This window comes from Ixodes scapularis, unplaced genomic scaffold (genome assembly GCF_016920785.2).
Source record: "Ixodes scapularis isolate PalLabHiFi unplaced genomic scaffold, ASM1692078v2 PGA_scaffold1__304_contigs__length_218370807, whole genome shotgun sequence".
Lineage (NCBI taxonomy): Eukaryota > Metazoa > Arthropoda > Arachnida > Ixodida > Ixodidae > Ixodes > Ixodes scapularis.
The window spans coordinates 93,986,317-94,001,540 of record NW_024609846.1 but is presented as its reverse complement, the minus strand read 5'-3'; the positions used below and the strand labels follow the sequence as shown (position 1 = coordinate 94,001,540).

Here is a 15,224-nt window from a genome sequence, read left to right as displayed (position 1 = left end):
TGTTTTTCACGTAATGTGACAAGTGAGGTCGTCATAGAGATCCAGACGACTTCTAGGACGACCGCAAGGACAACGCCAAGGTAATGGGATAAATAAGGTTGCTCATAGAGCAGCGCATGCTGCTGAATCATATTTTTTATCGTCTTTTTCTATGCTTTTTTGCTCAATGGGACAAGTACCTTAATACATATTTTTCATCCCCGTCGTCGCAAACAGCTCCGAACTCTTCTTGGTCTGCCAATCCCTGCAGGATGACGACTAGGAATTCCTCCTTACTTGGCAATTAACAATGTGCCCTGCACCTCACATTTCCCTAAAGAATAATTTGCAAAGATTAAGTCACCACTACACGCACCCAAAAAGAAAATGCACATCTCATCATGCCATAAGTTTCCTTCTCTTTAACCATCTCAATTACATACATTCAACATCACTCACCAAAATAAACGCCACTACATATTCGTGAAAGCATAATCTAAGAAAATAGGTCAGTCTTTTATCAGCTTGGGGAGTCCGATGCACAGACAGATACAAAAGGCAAAAAATGCTTTTCTGTATCAAGTCTCGGGGTACAGGCTAGTATTGCAGAACATCAGTAGACAGAGAAGCACTTGCCTTTCTCGATTGAAGAAAACTTACCTCACTAGACAGGAATATGTGTGCACTTAATTATAGGTTGCTGTTCTCCCAATCAAACATGGTACTACACTAAGATGATGAAGATATAAATATGGGTTTCGGTTCGTGGCACGACCGCAAGCTGAAGCCAGAAGTTATTATTTATTCTATTCCTGCATGCTAGACGACAGATTACTTTGTCCCAACGTCTTGGTGACCTGAACGTCAAGCACCTTTGCTTGCATCTTACGATTAAAGCAAAAGTAGCTTTTCCCAAAAAGCACAAAATAGACCCTTTAAAAAAAAAACGCCACTTGCCAAGTCCAGTGCGCTCCTCCTTGGCCCCCGACACTGAAGAGAGAGAGAGGATAGCGCAGTTGCTCGCCTGCCTTCACCTGCTCGCTGTCGTGTTAGTCATCTGCTACAAACCGGTTGTACCTAGAGTTCTCGGCATTTCATAGAGTGCCGCAGACTGTGCTACAGACTTTGCAAAAGGTCTATAGAAGACATGGGAAAAACCACAACTTTCACGATAGATTCCACGAGCTGGTCTAGTTTTTATATCTGTCATAGGCACAAATCTGCCTTTAATGGTTTTAGGCATACAATGGAGCTTGGTGTATCTCCTCCCAAACGACTTAATTTTAGAGAAGACCTAACATTTCCCAAATTTCACAGCTTAAAAATTATTACGAGGAATAGATCACGAAAATGTGTCACCCCATGGTATTGAATACATTTCGCTTAAAATCACAAATATTTATGTCCGTGAAATATGCCCGAAAGCCGCACTTCACAAAATTTGCGAAATATAGAGCCTGCATAAATAAAGGCCTTTGCATTAGAAAATTGTTGCTTGCTAAAGTGGGTTCGGCAACTTACTACACTTTTGTTCAGTAAGGATATTGTGAGTGCAGCTTTGTTTACAAAACCAGTCGGTTAGTGTGACCGCTACCCATGTATCACTTACCTCTTATAACAATGTTTAATTTTAATTCAAAAAAACTTATTAAAAAAAAAAAAACTTTCAGCTTTTTTACTTTGGTGGAAGGGAGACCAGGCGAAGCTATACTACGGTGGGAATGAAGTGATTGCCGGCCGCAAGTTGGCAACCCAGAGTGGAAAGGCCCCCCCCCTGGAGAGGTCGCCGCCATCTGTAAGCAACGGCGGAAACCAGACAACCGGCAAGCCAGTTGTCTGGTTGTACTGTCGCTCATAGGTGGCGGTAGTCGTCCAGAGTTTAGTGTCATCATTTGTTTGCTGACGGACACAATACTGGAGAAACTAGCCCTTAACAGCTCCACTGTAAAAAAAGTAGTGAAAGGCACACTTATGTGGTCTGTGCAGATGAATTATATGGCCAGGGAGACATAAAGCGCGAAACACATGTACGACAAAACCGTCCGATCCGACGTCCGACCGCGCAATACGACGGTCGGAGGCGAGGGTTTTCAACGCTCTCTGATGCTACGAAAACCCTCGCCTCCGACCGTCGTATTGCGCGGTCGGACGTCGGATCGGAGAGTTTCGTCGTACATGTGTTTCGCGCTTAATATAGGTGGCTCACCTTATTTGTTTTTGCACTGCCAGCCTTGTGCCTGCCGCACAACTGGTAACTTTAGCTCGCCCCTACACTTCCCTAATGCTTTCTTTCTAAAGCTGGCTGATTTTATGGTTTTCAATGACACTCAGCAAGTTTCTAATTGGAACCATATTTATTTTTACCAACTAAGAGTTATTTAACAGAGTTTAGTTAATTAGTTATATGACTTATCGTGACATTTAGCCCCCCTATTAAATCCCCCCCGGCTGTACAACACCTGCAGAGGCTGAATTAATAAACTTCTCAAAGATTTCTTTACATAAATATTTATTTCAAATAAAATCAAACACCCAGTATAGGTCTGGATCATTATCTCCTGTGATGGTCAACATTTTTGTGGCAAATAAAGCACTCTCTCTTCAAGAAAACAATCAAGTTTTATTTCCCAAAAGAACAGCGCAGAGCTCACGACAAACAAATATATATGCATCTCCAAGTTAAGTTTTTAAGCCATAATTTCACAAATCGGGCATCTACAAGAACAAAAAGGACCAAGGCATGCATCAAGGATCATATAACAAATACAAAAAATTATTTTTATATTACCCACAAAGACATTTACAATTAAAAAAAGTTTGATACCCACACAAAAAAAAAAACACTCAGCTTCATTTTTTTTCTTTTTTTGTACATATAGCTTGCGAATACTTAACAATACCTCCCCCTGCATACAGCAATTAGTACTTGTCAAATTCACATCATGCTTATCCCACTAAACACTCTTGTGTTAGCTATGGTCTTGTAAACCACCGAACCACAAAAATAGGCCGGGACGATACAGAACTAGCAGATCCAGGTCGCCAAAAGCATGCATGAACAAAAAAAGTGACATTAGAATCTCCGTAAACAAAATACTAAACCATATTTCGACTTGCTACCTAAAGAGAAAATGTAAGCTCCCCCTCCCCCCCAATGAAGACAACATATCTTGCACAAATTTTCTAAACCTCAACAGGGTCAACAGAATGGCTGCAGTACATTGTAACCGCTCTTGTTTACAAGAAAACATGCTACATGACATCTCCCCAAAAACAATAGAGAAAATAAAAAAAAGTATAAATGGCTTTGCAGCACCACCCTTGACTAACGTACATGTGCAGAGGCAGTATCCTTGTTCAGGACAGTGGCCTTGTTTGTTCTTAGGTGCCATCTATCGACCATTTCAAGGCCCTCCGAGGTTACAAGCCATGGAGACACACAACACATGTTGCTCCTTATGCATCCAATGGCCATGGCATCAATGGCGTCAGAAACCTCAGTCACGTGTCCGAATCCAATCTTTCGCGAGGTTTGTGCTGCCCGTCACAGCCGACATAATAGGCCGGGGACACTTTACCATCTTCAGGGCTCGTATTCCGAGACAATCAAAAGGCTTTCGAGGTAAAACGTATGCGGAGAACGACCTCTGCTGCAGTCCCATGCAACCTTCCTACTCGTCATACTGAAGGTACTGCTGGGAGAAGGTCTCAAGTTCACTCATCAGGTACCCCGCCTTGTTCCTGCGAGATTTCACCAAAACATGACATATATGGTCCACTGAATCATGTTTCAGGGCCAAAAGGCACAATGCTTAATACACCATGTATTATATATTGAATTGCAGGTGTAGAAATGCTTGATACAACATGTAACATATATTGAACTGCAGGTTAAGAAATGCAAAAGGAAACTTTTCCGACAAAGCCTCCTCACCACTTCCAGGTTCTTGGTACGAACTTCGGTGCAAAATTAATTAATGATGCAAACCTTTCAGGGCCTCCCAAGAATTTGCATTTTCCTTCCGTAGCATTTATCAGAAAAGACAATGGTGTTCTAGGAAGTAAGACTACCACCAGTTGCCGGTTTGGGGACAAAGGGAGTATGGCCCGGCTGAAAGGCTCAGTTGCGGATGGGTACAGCTGTTTGTCTGCCGTCTATGAAAAAGCAGGAAGGGTTTTTTTTTGCTGCCTACAGCGAAATAGAGCCCATCTGCATCTGGCAACACTGTATATAACATATGTACCAACTACAAGCAATATTTCCTACTGTTAGTAATAATACCTATTACCTGTTCAAAAGTTCTCAAAGACATTAAGTCATCAATAAAACCAGCTTAAGCCAATTCTACCTATTAAGCATCAGGCACATGAAAAAAAAAAGCATGGAAAAACTAAAAAATTTATGCAGAGCAAAAACAAAAGAAAATTTAGAGCAGAAAGCTGCCTTCTAAAGAGCTCACCTGAGGGTTCTGGCACATGTGGTGGCCTCGTCCATCTTTGAAATTTCGCTGTCCAACTTCTTGATCTCCACCTCCATGTCGTTGACCACCTCATCCACCAGGTGCCCCAAGCGGGCAAAGGTGCTGGACAGCTCTCTGCAATGGGGTGCCTCTGTTAGACGAGCAATGCACTATCGAGGCAGGCAGAGGGGAAACCCTCATTCATGTTGACATTCTTGATACCACTAATACAAGAAGCGTTACCCGTTTCAGCAAGAAATGAAAACTGTAAAAGCAACATGGTATAGCAAAAAACAAAAATTTGCCATGTGTGCTTGTGAACGGATATGAATGAGCTTGCCTTCAGATCTTTGGGGAAATACAAACAGAGGTCATGCCTTTGGACCATCCAGATTTGTCTACAGCAGCAAACAACTTCAACATATACATTAAACAGCATGTGGGTTCTATGTATCAAATGAATCAAAAGCTGAATCTATAGAATATTTAAGCACTTCCCAATGCTCACTACATTCTGTAAGATAGAGAGGCAGTGACAGTATTTTTTAAACCGTTCCTTCACGCTTCGAGGGAAGAAATTTTTATCGACGGCTTTATTCTGCATTGACCCAAAACACGGGCCCCACTAAACCGTCTTTGAGGTTGCTTTTTTTTTTTCTTTTAGAAAACCACGCCCCTTGTTGCATTTCTTTCTCTTACGAGTACACGGAGGTATTCCAAGTAATTTGGTTCACACACACATTCCCCGGAGAGATCGGGGAATCCCATGCGAGCCTCCCGATTTCCTCGACGTATGAGCCCCGGCAAGTGCCTGCGTTTTATCCAACGCCGAAAATTCCCACTGAAAAACACAGAATCTGCAGAAAAAAATAAGCCTGGAGGAACGCGTCCGAACCGGAAGAAAACTATACACCCAAAAAACGTGCAACCCTATAGTAGTGTATAGTAATAGAGGTAGGAAGCTTCTGGAGGCGACACGAGACCACCGGAGGTGAAGCCAGAAGTGAAAAGTTCTTTTCATCAGTCCAACGTGGCTTTAGGAAATATTTTTCTTGTGAAACACAACTCCTCTCTTTCACCAACAATTTTCATACTGCTCCTGATCAGAGATCTCGGGTGAACTGCATCTTTTTAGGTTTTTCAAAAGCTGTCAAAAAGGTGTCACATAAACTTCTATTGCTAGGTAAACTTAACATTGACTCTAACGTGTTTCATTGAGTTGTTTCATTTTTTCCCAATCGCTCTCAATTTATCTGTAATGGTGCAGACTCCTCTCTCGCATCCGTCTCTTCTGGTGTACCTCAAGGGTCCATTTCAGGTCCCTTACTTTTTTTTTTTTCCTTTATATCAATGACTTGCAGACTTTTGTTTTTTCTTCAATCGAACTCTTTGCTGATGACTCTGCTATTCACCGTGTTATATCCAGTGACTCCGGCTCACAAAAACTGCAACATGATTTAGATTCAATTCTGCAGTGGTGTGAACTCTGGGCAATGCAGCTTGATACTACCAAATGCTAAATTATGTGCATACCACGTAAAGCGAAATTCTCTGCTGCTTAAAACCTTTATCACACACACTTAGAGCTTGTTGATTTATACAAGTATCTGGGCATGATCGTAAACAACAATCTTTCCTGGCAGCTGCATCTTAATTACGTGACTAACAATGCTAATCGGATGCTTGGCTATCTCAAATGTAGCTTCTACCAAGCTCCTTCATCATTAAAGCTTTCTCTCTATAAAACGCTTGTGTGATCTAAACTCAAGTATGCAGCCTCCATCTGGGATCCCTATATTAATTATTTAACCGACTCACTTGAGGCACATAAGAACAGGTCCGCATGTTTTATATTAGCCAATTATAATTGCACTACAAGTGACACATCAACAAAAAATACTTTATTACTAATTCCAAGTCTCGCACAAAGTCCCAGAATCTCTCGCATTTGTCTTTTTCATGAGGTCTACCACCATATTCCTCAACTAAATGCACAGCTAATAATCCCACCAATGTTTGTTTCTGCACGCATTGATCATCATCACAAAGTCGGTGTCCCGTTTCGCCACTCCAATTCTTTTTCTGCATCCTTAATTTCTAAAACTTCCAATGATCGGAATTGTTTACCTGCCTCACTTATTGTCGACTACACTCTTTTTTGTACTAGTATAGCTAACTACCAGTTCCCTACCGTTAGAGTATTTATGTTGTTCCTATTATGCTTCATTTTTTGTATTTTTTTTAATTCCCTCTTTCCTCTGTAATGCCCCCGTGACTTGAGGGTAAAATAAATAAATAAAGTATGGGGGGACACGCCTTCAATGATGATCAAAACCAAGAGATGCTATCAGACAAAAAGGAGAGCTGACTTGGCTCCAACAGTTGTGGCGTTCACCCCCAGGCATACCCAAGGGTAACCACCAGAGCTGTTGGCGCCAAGTTAGCTCTCCTTTTCGTCCAATAGTGTCTCCTGGTTTTGGTCATCGTTGGGGGCGTGAGCCTCTACACTTTTGAATTCACCTCTGGTGGCCTCATGTTGCCTTCAGAAGGTTCCTACCTCCACGACTATAGTCACTGACAACTTGTGAAGCGCTGAAAGGAGTTGCGGTTATCCCACCTCCAGTGGGAGCTTCCCACCTTCGACAAAGCTTCGATGTCTCATGCACCTCGAGCGCGCGTGCTGGAGGCCGAGAGTTTGGAAGACGTGCCCCGTCGTTCTCATTCTGTCAGTGACTGTAGTTACAATGTACGGCGCATTGGTAGGCATCATTTGTCCTCGAATTGGAGCTGGAAGTTGGCTGGATAGTTTGTGAACTCACTGCTGCACTTGGTGGCTGCAGTTGGCACTGGTGAGGTCGACGATGAGACGCAGCTTGCGCGTGGCGTGCTGCACGTACTGCCGCTTGAAGGAGCGCTCCTTGGCGCGGTTGGTCCACGTGAGCCTCTCGAAGAGATAGACCACTCCGTACAGGCCCAGAGTGACTGCAATCACCTTCCAGCCCACCGTACGGACCATCTGGACCATGTGAAAACACCGGGTGAGTGTTTGCGATTGGTACCCTTCCCCAGTTATGCACACTTTCTGGACACGGCAGTTCATCGGCCATAGACTACTGGTCGCACAAACGGTGCTTTGAGCACAGGATAGGGAACAAGAAGGACCACAAAGGCATGTGCAAATAGTGGATTTGGAGTTCGAAGTGAGTTCAAAACAAATAGTCGGTCGAACATTTTCAAATCCAATACCGCATAGCTTCTCCAAACCTTTCACTAGTGTGCACCGTGCTTAAACAAAAATTCAGCTAAAATCATGAAGGTTGTTCTCAATCTTCCCCTTGTCCACTTCTAAGCTCAGTTTATTTTAACATAACTATATTTACGAACTGTGGCATGTATATGACAAATTTGTCATAGCTATCTTAATCGAGGCGATCTATGAATCTGCTTGCCATATGCAAATATTCTTTCTTTCTTTTTTTTTCATACAAAAAGAAAGCAGGAATGATGAACGAGGATTATCAAGATATTGCTGCCTAACATACAGTAGCAGACCAAAGTATCAGAAAAAAACATTTTTCGAACCATAACTTTTTTTCTAGTGGACTAAATCGGCTCATTCTTGTATATGATCTGTGTTTATGCAAGGGTTACAATGCCGCATAGGTTGTACTGTGATCAGAGCAATGTCGTCAGGCACCGCCATCAATGCACCTGCGCGCGCAAAGCTGGCTGAGCATGGTACTGTGAGGAATGAACCATGATACAGCAGATGCTTTAAGTTTTCTAATAATATTGTGTTACTGTACATTAAGAAATGGGTAAAACGAATGAGATCGTAGTTCCCATTTGCGAGGCAGTGATCAACATGAGAAAGTCCTGAATGAGCATAATGGACATTCTAAGGGCCCTCAAGATCCCACAGCCGTCTGTATAGGTATCCTCCAACGTTATAAGCAGACTGGGACCATCGAGAACTCTCAGCGATCCGGCAGGCCTTGTTCCACCAGTTTGAGTCAGGATACTCGCATCATCCACTGCTCCAAGGCTGATCCCACTTTGACTGCTGTCGACATCACCACCGAATTCCGCGCCAGAGACAACCGGAACGCCAGCCGAAAGAGCATCTTCCGTCGCCTCAGTGCTGGTGGGTTGAACAGGATCCGTCCCACCAAGAAGTCGCTGGTGGCAGCCAAGAATCTAAGTGCCAGAATTGCGTTCGCGCATTGTCATCGTCACTGGACCTCAGCCTACTGGAATAGGGTGCTGTTCACCGATGAAAGCAAGTTCAACTTGCTTGGTAGTGATAGCATCCAACACGTACGTCGTTCGCCTGGCCAGAGATTCAATCCTAATTTCATCCTGCCAACTGTCTAGCAGGGTGGCGGATCGATTAGGGTGTACAGCGCCTTCTCTAGCAATAAGATCGGCCCCATTATCAAGATTAACGGAATAATGAACGACCAAAGATGCAGGAACATGGTGGTCAACAATATCATTCTGTGGGCCAACCAGAAGATGCCTCCCGGACGGATCCTGCAGCACGACAACGATCGGAAGCACACCTTTAGGGTCACAAAGAACACCTTCCAGCGGCATCAAGTCTGTCTTCTGGAAGGCTAAATAACACGAGAGAGCACGACACTAGAGCATCGACGGGAGAGCGCGCTACAGGAGAGCGCCACGACAGCAGAGCGCCGCAACACCAGAGCACACGACAGAAGAGTGCCACGACATGAGAGTGCATGCCATTAAAGCGCACCTCGGGAGAGTGCATGTGCGTGCCTTCGGAATGATCAATATTGGGGCCTTCAAACTTATTTTCACGGAGCTGAAATTTTGACACCAAAGGAAGTCGCATTTCGAATGCCTCATGTCATTTATTCGACTGAGTATGCAGACTTGTGGAAAGTCTGAAGAATACAATTTCCACAAACTGGAAATGAAGAAGCAAAATACAAAGTTTTGGAGATATAGTTGTTTATTAATTACCGTTCCATAATATAAAAAAAAAAATTCAAAGACCGAACGATTGTGAAACACTGCGGAGGTAGTCGAGCACGCATCTATGGTCATACCCTTTAACTCTCAGATTGTTCGCTATGCGAACGTGGGTGGCCTTGCTGCTCTTTTGAGGCTCTCCACGAAGCAGATCCACCAGGTACCTAACTGCACTGGAGCACACGGTAAGCTACGGGAGCCTACCGTGAGCACAGATGTTACACCATTACCGTGTTTAATTCAGGCAAACGTCGGGAAAACGTCAAATTTGGAACGTGCTAAAAATCAATCTGTTCACTGATACAATTAATGACGAAAGCTGCACTCGCATATTGTGCAGTCCTGGCCATCACGTAACAGATAATCCAATGTGTAGCAACCCAGTTACTGCAGAAGAGGATTCAATACTTGAACGTTCTGCCAGGGGGAAAGGCACCTTAGTGACTGCAGCTGTTGTTCAGAGTTCTCGTGATGCGTGCTCTAATAACACGCGCTCTGCCGTCGGCGCTTGTGTCATGCGCTCTTGTGGCACCCTCCCCTTCTGAAGCGGCCTAGCCAGTCCCTGGACCTGAATCCAATCGAACACATGAGGGAGGGACTGGAGCACAGATTGGCAAACAAAACATGCTTGAATAAGGATCAGAAGTTTGACCGGCTGGCTGAGGGATGGGCACGCTACCCTCAGGCAAACATCAAGAAGCTTGTCAACTTCATGCAATCTCGTTGTGAAGCTGTAATGAAGTCTGGCGGGTTTCCGACAAAGTATTAGTTACCGTTTTATTGCTTCCGAGTCACTGTTGTTTGTTTTTGTTGCATAAAATGAATGTGATACACACCTTACTTGTCAATTTGTATGATTTTTGCAATTGGGCACACTACTCTATTTGTGTTAGTTTCCTATCCACATGAGTATGGGTAATGGTCAGAACCTAATAACCCATATCATATCCAGAATTTAGCAGATTTCGTATAGTAGAAAAAGTTAAGGTCGAAAAAGTGTTTCATCCAGTACTTTTGTCTGCTACTGTATATACTCTTGCATAATCGTGGCGGGTTAGCCCCGTCGAGTGCGCTTCTCACTGAGGACCTGTGCACTGCGGGGAAGCAATACCCGCAGAGCCTGCAAGCTCCAGGTGTTGCTTCCCCGCAGTGTACAAGTGCTCGGTGAGAAGCACACTCAATGGGGCCTGCCCACCGCGATCAAAACTTTGAAAAGTATTAAAATATTGCAGTTCACCTCGAAGCGAAATGGAATAGCGTATTCTTCGAAACTACTATTAGAAAATTCAAATATTCGCGCAACAATACTGACAAAAATGTTGGTGCTACCGCCATCCCTGTTTCTAGATTAGTACAGGCCCGTGTTTCCTTGATCTGAAGAAATTAGAGAAATTCATAAGAAGAAAACCCCAACGACAGCAAGCGAGTGGACTATAACTTTTTGTAGCTCCTTGAAATAATATAAATTATGGGGGCTCACTTTAAATTTAAATTTTACCAAGGGTTCATTTCCACGAACAGCAAGCAAAAATAGGATCATATACAGCATGCTGAACATACTGTAAATATACCATTTCCTTGTGTAGAGGTAAACGTGCATTGTCACACTATAATATAAGCCCAAATAATCCGCAATGTGATATTGTCATGGGTGGTGACCAAAAGCACAATAAATAAACAGGAACGAATAAATGTTTAATGTGGCGAACTTGTGCCAAAAAATGAAAGGGTACAAAAGATAATAACAGAGCGTCGAAGTCGGCGTAACAGCAGAGTCAAAGCCTGGGGCGAGACTGGCCCCACTCGCCTTGCAGAGTCTCTTATGTACCCTCGTGGGTTTCTGGATCGTTCGGCGTAGAACTTTCAGCGCATAGAATATTCGGAACTAGATCAGACGAGAATGCTCTCGAACTTACGAGAAGGTTAAATTGAAGGAATAAATAAAAGGACACTCCGCTGACTGGAATCGAACTTACACCTACCGCGCGAAAGTCAAGCGCGGTAACCACTCGGCCACGCACGCGCTTGCTCGCTGATGCGCGTGGCAATATAAAATGCTCATGCATAGCATGCATCCAGTCTATAATGTGCATCACCCTTCTACACAACTTTCTCCCAATGCAACTACTAATCTGCACATTTTCCAGCAAAACATGGTGTTCAGAATTGGCATTTTCATTTTAAGACCGGATATGCATGGCTCTGTAAGAGACACGCTGGGTGGCAGACACTGTTTTGACAAGTGGACGAACCGAATGAGTAAATTAGTTTGTGTAGAAAAGAATGCTATGCTCAGAATAATAAAGCAAACAGTTCTACTCCCAAGTAAAAAAGAAAAAAGAAGAGAGCATCGAACAAGTACTAGTAGGAGCATCTTTGTACCTATAGTCACGGACAGAAGGAGAATAGCAGGGCGCCTCTTTCTGACGCCCGGCCTTCGGCACCATGCTCAGCTCTTTCATTATACTTTGGCCACGTGTGGGGGCTCGAGGCTCGCAAGATGTCGAAACGTCATTGAAAGTAGATAGAAAGCTTGTGCCGGATGTGGGACAACCGAAGCTCCTCCCTGTCGTCCTAATCCCGTCGGTCACTACGCACCCCTTCCTTCAATGTACCCTAGACGTATCGGAGACTTGTTCGATTTGCGACTACAGTGCAATCCACTTAAAATAAAGACGAGAAAACCCGAAAATTCAATCGTCATAACCGATCATCGTTGTATTCAGACTAGAAACTGAGCGTTTCTAGTCTAGAAACTGGTCGTTAAGAGTAGTGCATCGTTACATGTGGGATCGTTATAAGTGGATTGCACTGTACATCAATCTACAAGCACACTGCAGGCATGCCCTACACTCGGAGGAAGAAAAAAAACGAAAGCAGTAGAGACGTACAAATCCTCCAATGGCAAGTGCTCCCACAGTGGTCTGTGAGCTCGGCGACACCACGGCCAGCTTGTGGACCATGCTCAGGTAGTCGGGAGGGGCCGTCGGGAATGTCTTGATCTCGTTGCTTGGCGTTTGTGGCGTGCTAAGCTGCGGTCTCGGCACCTACGCACCCACGTGTGAAAGAAACGTTGCACAGACCCGACCTGACTCTTCGGTTGCTTGGATTATTCCAACGAAGTAATAACGGTCCTCGATTAGGGTCCACTAGGGACCATGTCCAGCATTCTTCAGAACAGTGAGCAAGTGGCGAGGTCCCAGAATGAGTAGCCTCATCAGTGTGTGTGAACCTGTTATCTTGTCCGATTATACCTCAGCGACCAGGGTTCTCCCCGCGGTGGGCAAAAGTGGCTTTGCTGCCCACAGCTCCGACTGACCACCCATTGCTCTGACTGACCGCCCACCGCTCGATTATACCACAGGAGGACGATGCAATTTTGTCTGCGCACATGGCTGCAGAACGTCGTACTCAGCAGGCCTGCACACCGCCACGTTATCGCATATTATTGCATCGCCGACTACTGCCACTCTTTCAAACAAGGAGAGCGAAGCCACAGAGCGCCGCTGGCAATGCGGGGAGGGAGAGGGGGGGTGTGCTTGGCCGAGGATACACTCAAAATAAACAGATGCGATGAACGCACACCACGCAGCAGATCTCTTCGCATGCAATGAGTGGCAGAGAGTAGAAAGCCGAGAGAACTTTCCTTTTACTGCTCAATGTTTGCTCGCGCCGTGGCTTGCTTTATCTTCGCCTCTTCACTCACTGTGCCGTGCCTTTCCTTCCCCACTTTTTTTTTTTCAAAGGTACCGTATTTACTCGCAGAATGAACGCACTTTTTTTCCCGAAAAATCGATGCAAAGTTAGGGGGGGCGTTCATTACGCGAAGTAAAATTTAATTTTTTCGTCCGTATTTACTCGCATAATGAACGGACTTTTTTATCATGAAAAATCGACGTAACTTCTTATCTCTTTGCGCGCAGGGCGGGTCCCGTAACCAAACTGGGATGTGCAAAAAAAGAAAAAGCTCCTCTTGTTTTCTTTTTCTTAGCTCCTTGGGTTTTTTTGTTTTTGCCGCCTGTTTTTCGCAAGCTGTTTCGTTTGCTTAGGCGAGGGCTTTCCCGCTCATCTTTCTTATCTCCTTGCGCGCGGCGCCCAACGCACGACCCCCCCCCCCCCCTCCGTAACCAAACTGCGCTGCAAAAAAAAAAAAAAGGAAACGCTCCTCTTTGTTTTTGTTCTTTTTCTCTTAATTCCATAATTTCTCTTTTTTTTTTTTTTTTTTGCAGTCTTTCGCAAGCTGTTTCGTTTGCTTAGAGGGCTTCTCCGCTTCTCTTTCTTACCTCCTTGCGCGCGGCGCGCAACTCCAAAATCCAGACTGCGCTGTGAAGAAAAAAAAAAAAAAAAAAAAGCTCTTTGTTTTTTTTTTTTCTCTTAGTTCCTGGTTATTTTTTTTTTTCTTCTTGCCGCCTTTCGCAAGCTGTTTCGTTTGCTTAGAGGGCTTCTCCGCTTCTCTCACCTCCTCGCGCGCGGCACGCGACCCCGAAGTCCACACTGCGCTGTGCAGAAAAAAAGAAAAAAAAAAAGCTCTTCATGTTTCTTTTTTCTTGCTTCCGTTGGCTCTTTTCGAATTTTTTTTTAACGCCTTTGCAAGGCGTTTTGTTCGCCCATGCTGCCCTTTCATTCGTGACCTCGCTGCACCAGGATAGAAAAGTGCGTTCATTTCGCGCGCGTGGGGGGAGGGGGTCAAAATTTTGACGTCGGTGTTGGGGGTGCGTTTATTACGCGGGTGAAAAAAAAAGTCGAATTTTTGTGAGCCGACTTGGGGGGTGCGTTCATTACGCGAGTGCGTTCATTGTGCGAGTAAATACGGTATTTTGGTTTTATTACCGCAGAGTGGTGCCACTCACAAAGCCGCAAAGTTAGGGAGCCTACGCAAAGTGCATTCTGTCGGCAAGCCAGGTCGCGCAGCATTTCTAACGAACCCCCCCTCCAACAACTCGCAAGGTGGTTATGTCCACCCCTAAAAATTCCTGAAGAGAACCCTGTCAGCGACATAAGCAATTTTTCAGTGATCACAAAAATATTTCTTGCCTTAATCAGCCTTACACTTGTTCCTAACAGCTAGCTTACATTGCTAAAGAGTGCACAAACAAGGTTGGAAAAGAGGAATTACTACTTCATTGTGTTAGGTGCTGCACAACACTGTTAGCCCAAACAAATGATCGTTAATACATCCTGTTTTTTTCCTAATATAGAAAGGCCATAAAAACCAGTAGTGTGGTGGAAAGTCTCCATTGAGGGCAGTAACTTAAGCAGCAAATTTTGCTGACCCTCAATATTCGGATCGAGTTAAGCGCAAAAAAGTGCCAACATTGTGTTAGCACTAAGAGTGTTGTGTCGCATACATCTATTTTTGTATGTTACGTGATATACTTTTTGTTTCCTAAGGATGCATGCACTACTTAAAACAAACCAAACTGATGTCCATTTCAGACCATTAGTTTCTAAATTTATATGTAGCCGTTCTCAATCTCATTCAGCTTGGATGCTTGCGTTTGATTCTATGTATAATTTTCACCTGGGTCCAGACATTCGAAAACCGTTCATATATGAGCCACACTGCACTTTAAATACCGTAAAATACCGAGCAAGCGCCCACTCAAAATTATGGGATAGTCGCGGAAAACTTGGGGATGGGCGCTTGTTAGGTCCGAGAGCAAAAACGCAGAAAAATAGCATAGTCGGGTGGGCCCTTGCTCGGCCCAACCACCGAATTCAAAATGGCGGCCATTTGATGATAAGGCATCATCAACCTCTTCACTGAAGACTGGCGCCCCGTCACTC

At 44.3% G+C, this 15,224-nt stretch overlaps 1 protein-coding gene across 2 annotated transcripts in view; it reads right to left on the bottom strand.

Annotated features, from left to right (window-relative positions):
* Nucleotides 1-2,579: 2,579 nt before the first annotated feature.
* LOC8036930 (transmembrane GTPase Marf) overlaps nt 2,580-15,224 on the bottom strand; it is a 37,329-nt gene continuing 24,684 nt past the window's right edge. For both annotated transcript variants that reach the window (XM_029979971.3, XM_040501449.1), the window contains exons 14-17: nt 12,329-12,484; nt 7,259-7,455; nt 4,440-4,574; nt 2,580-3,720 (exon numbers count right to left, since the gene is read on the bottom strand). In XM_029979971.3, coding sequence (XP_029835831.2) covers nt 3,651-3,720; nt 4,440-4,574; nt 7,259-7,455; nt 12,329-12,484 — 558 coding nt within the window. In that variant the 3' untranslated portion in view covers nt 2,580-3,650. The remainder of the gene's footprint in view (nt 3,721-4,439; nt 4,575-7,258; nt 7,456-12,328; nt 12,485-15,224) is intronic.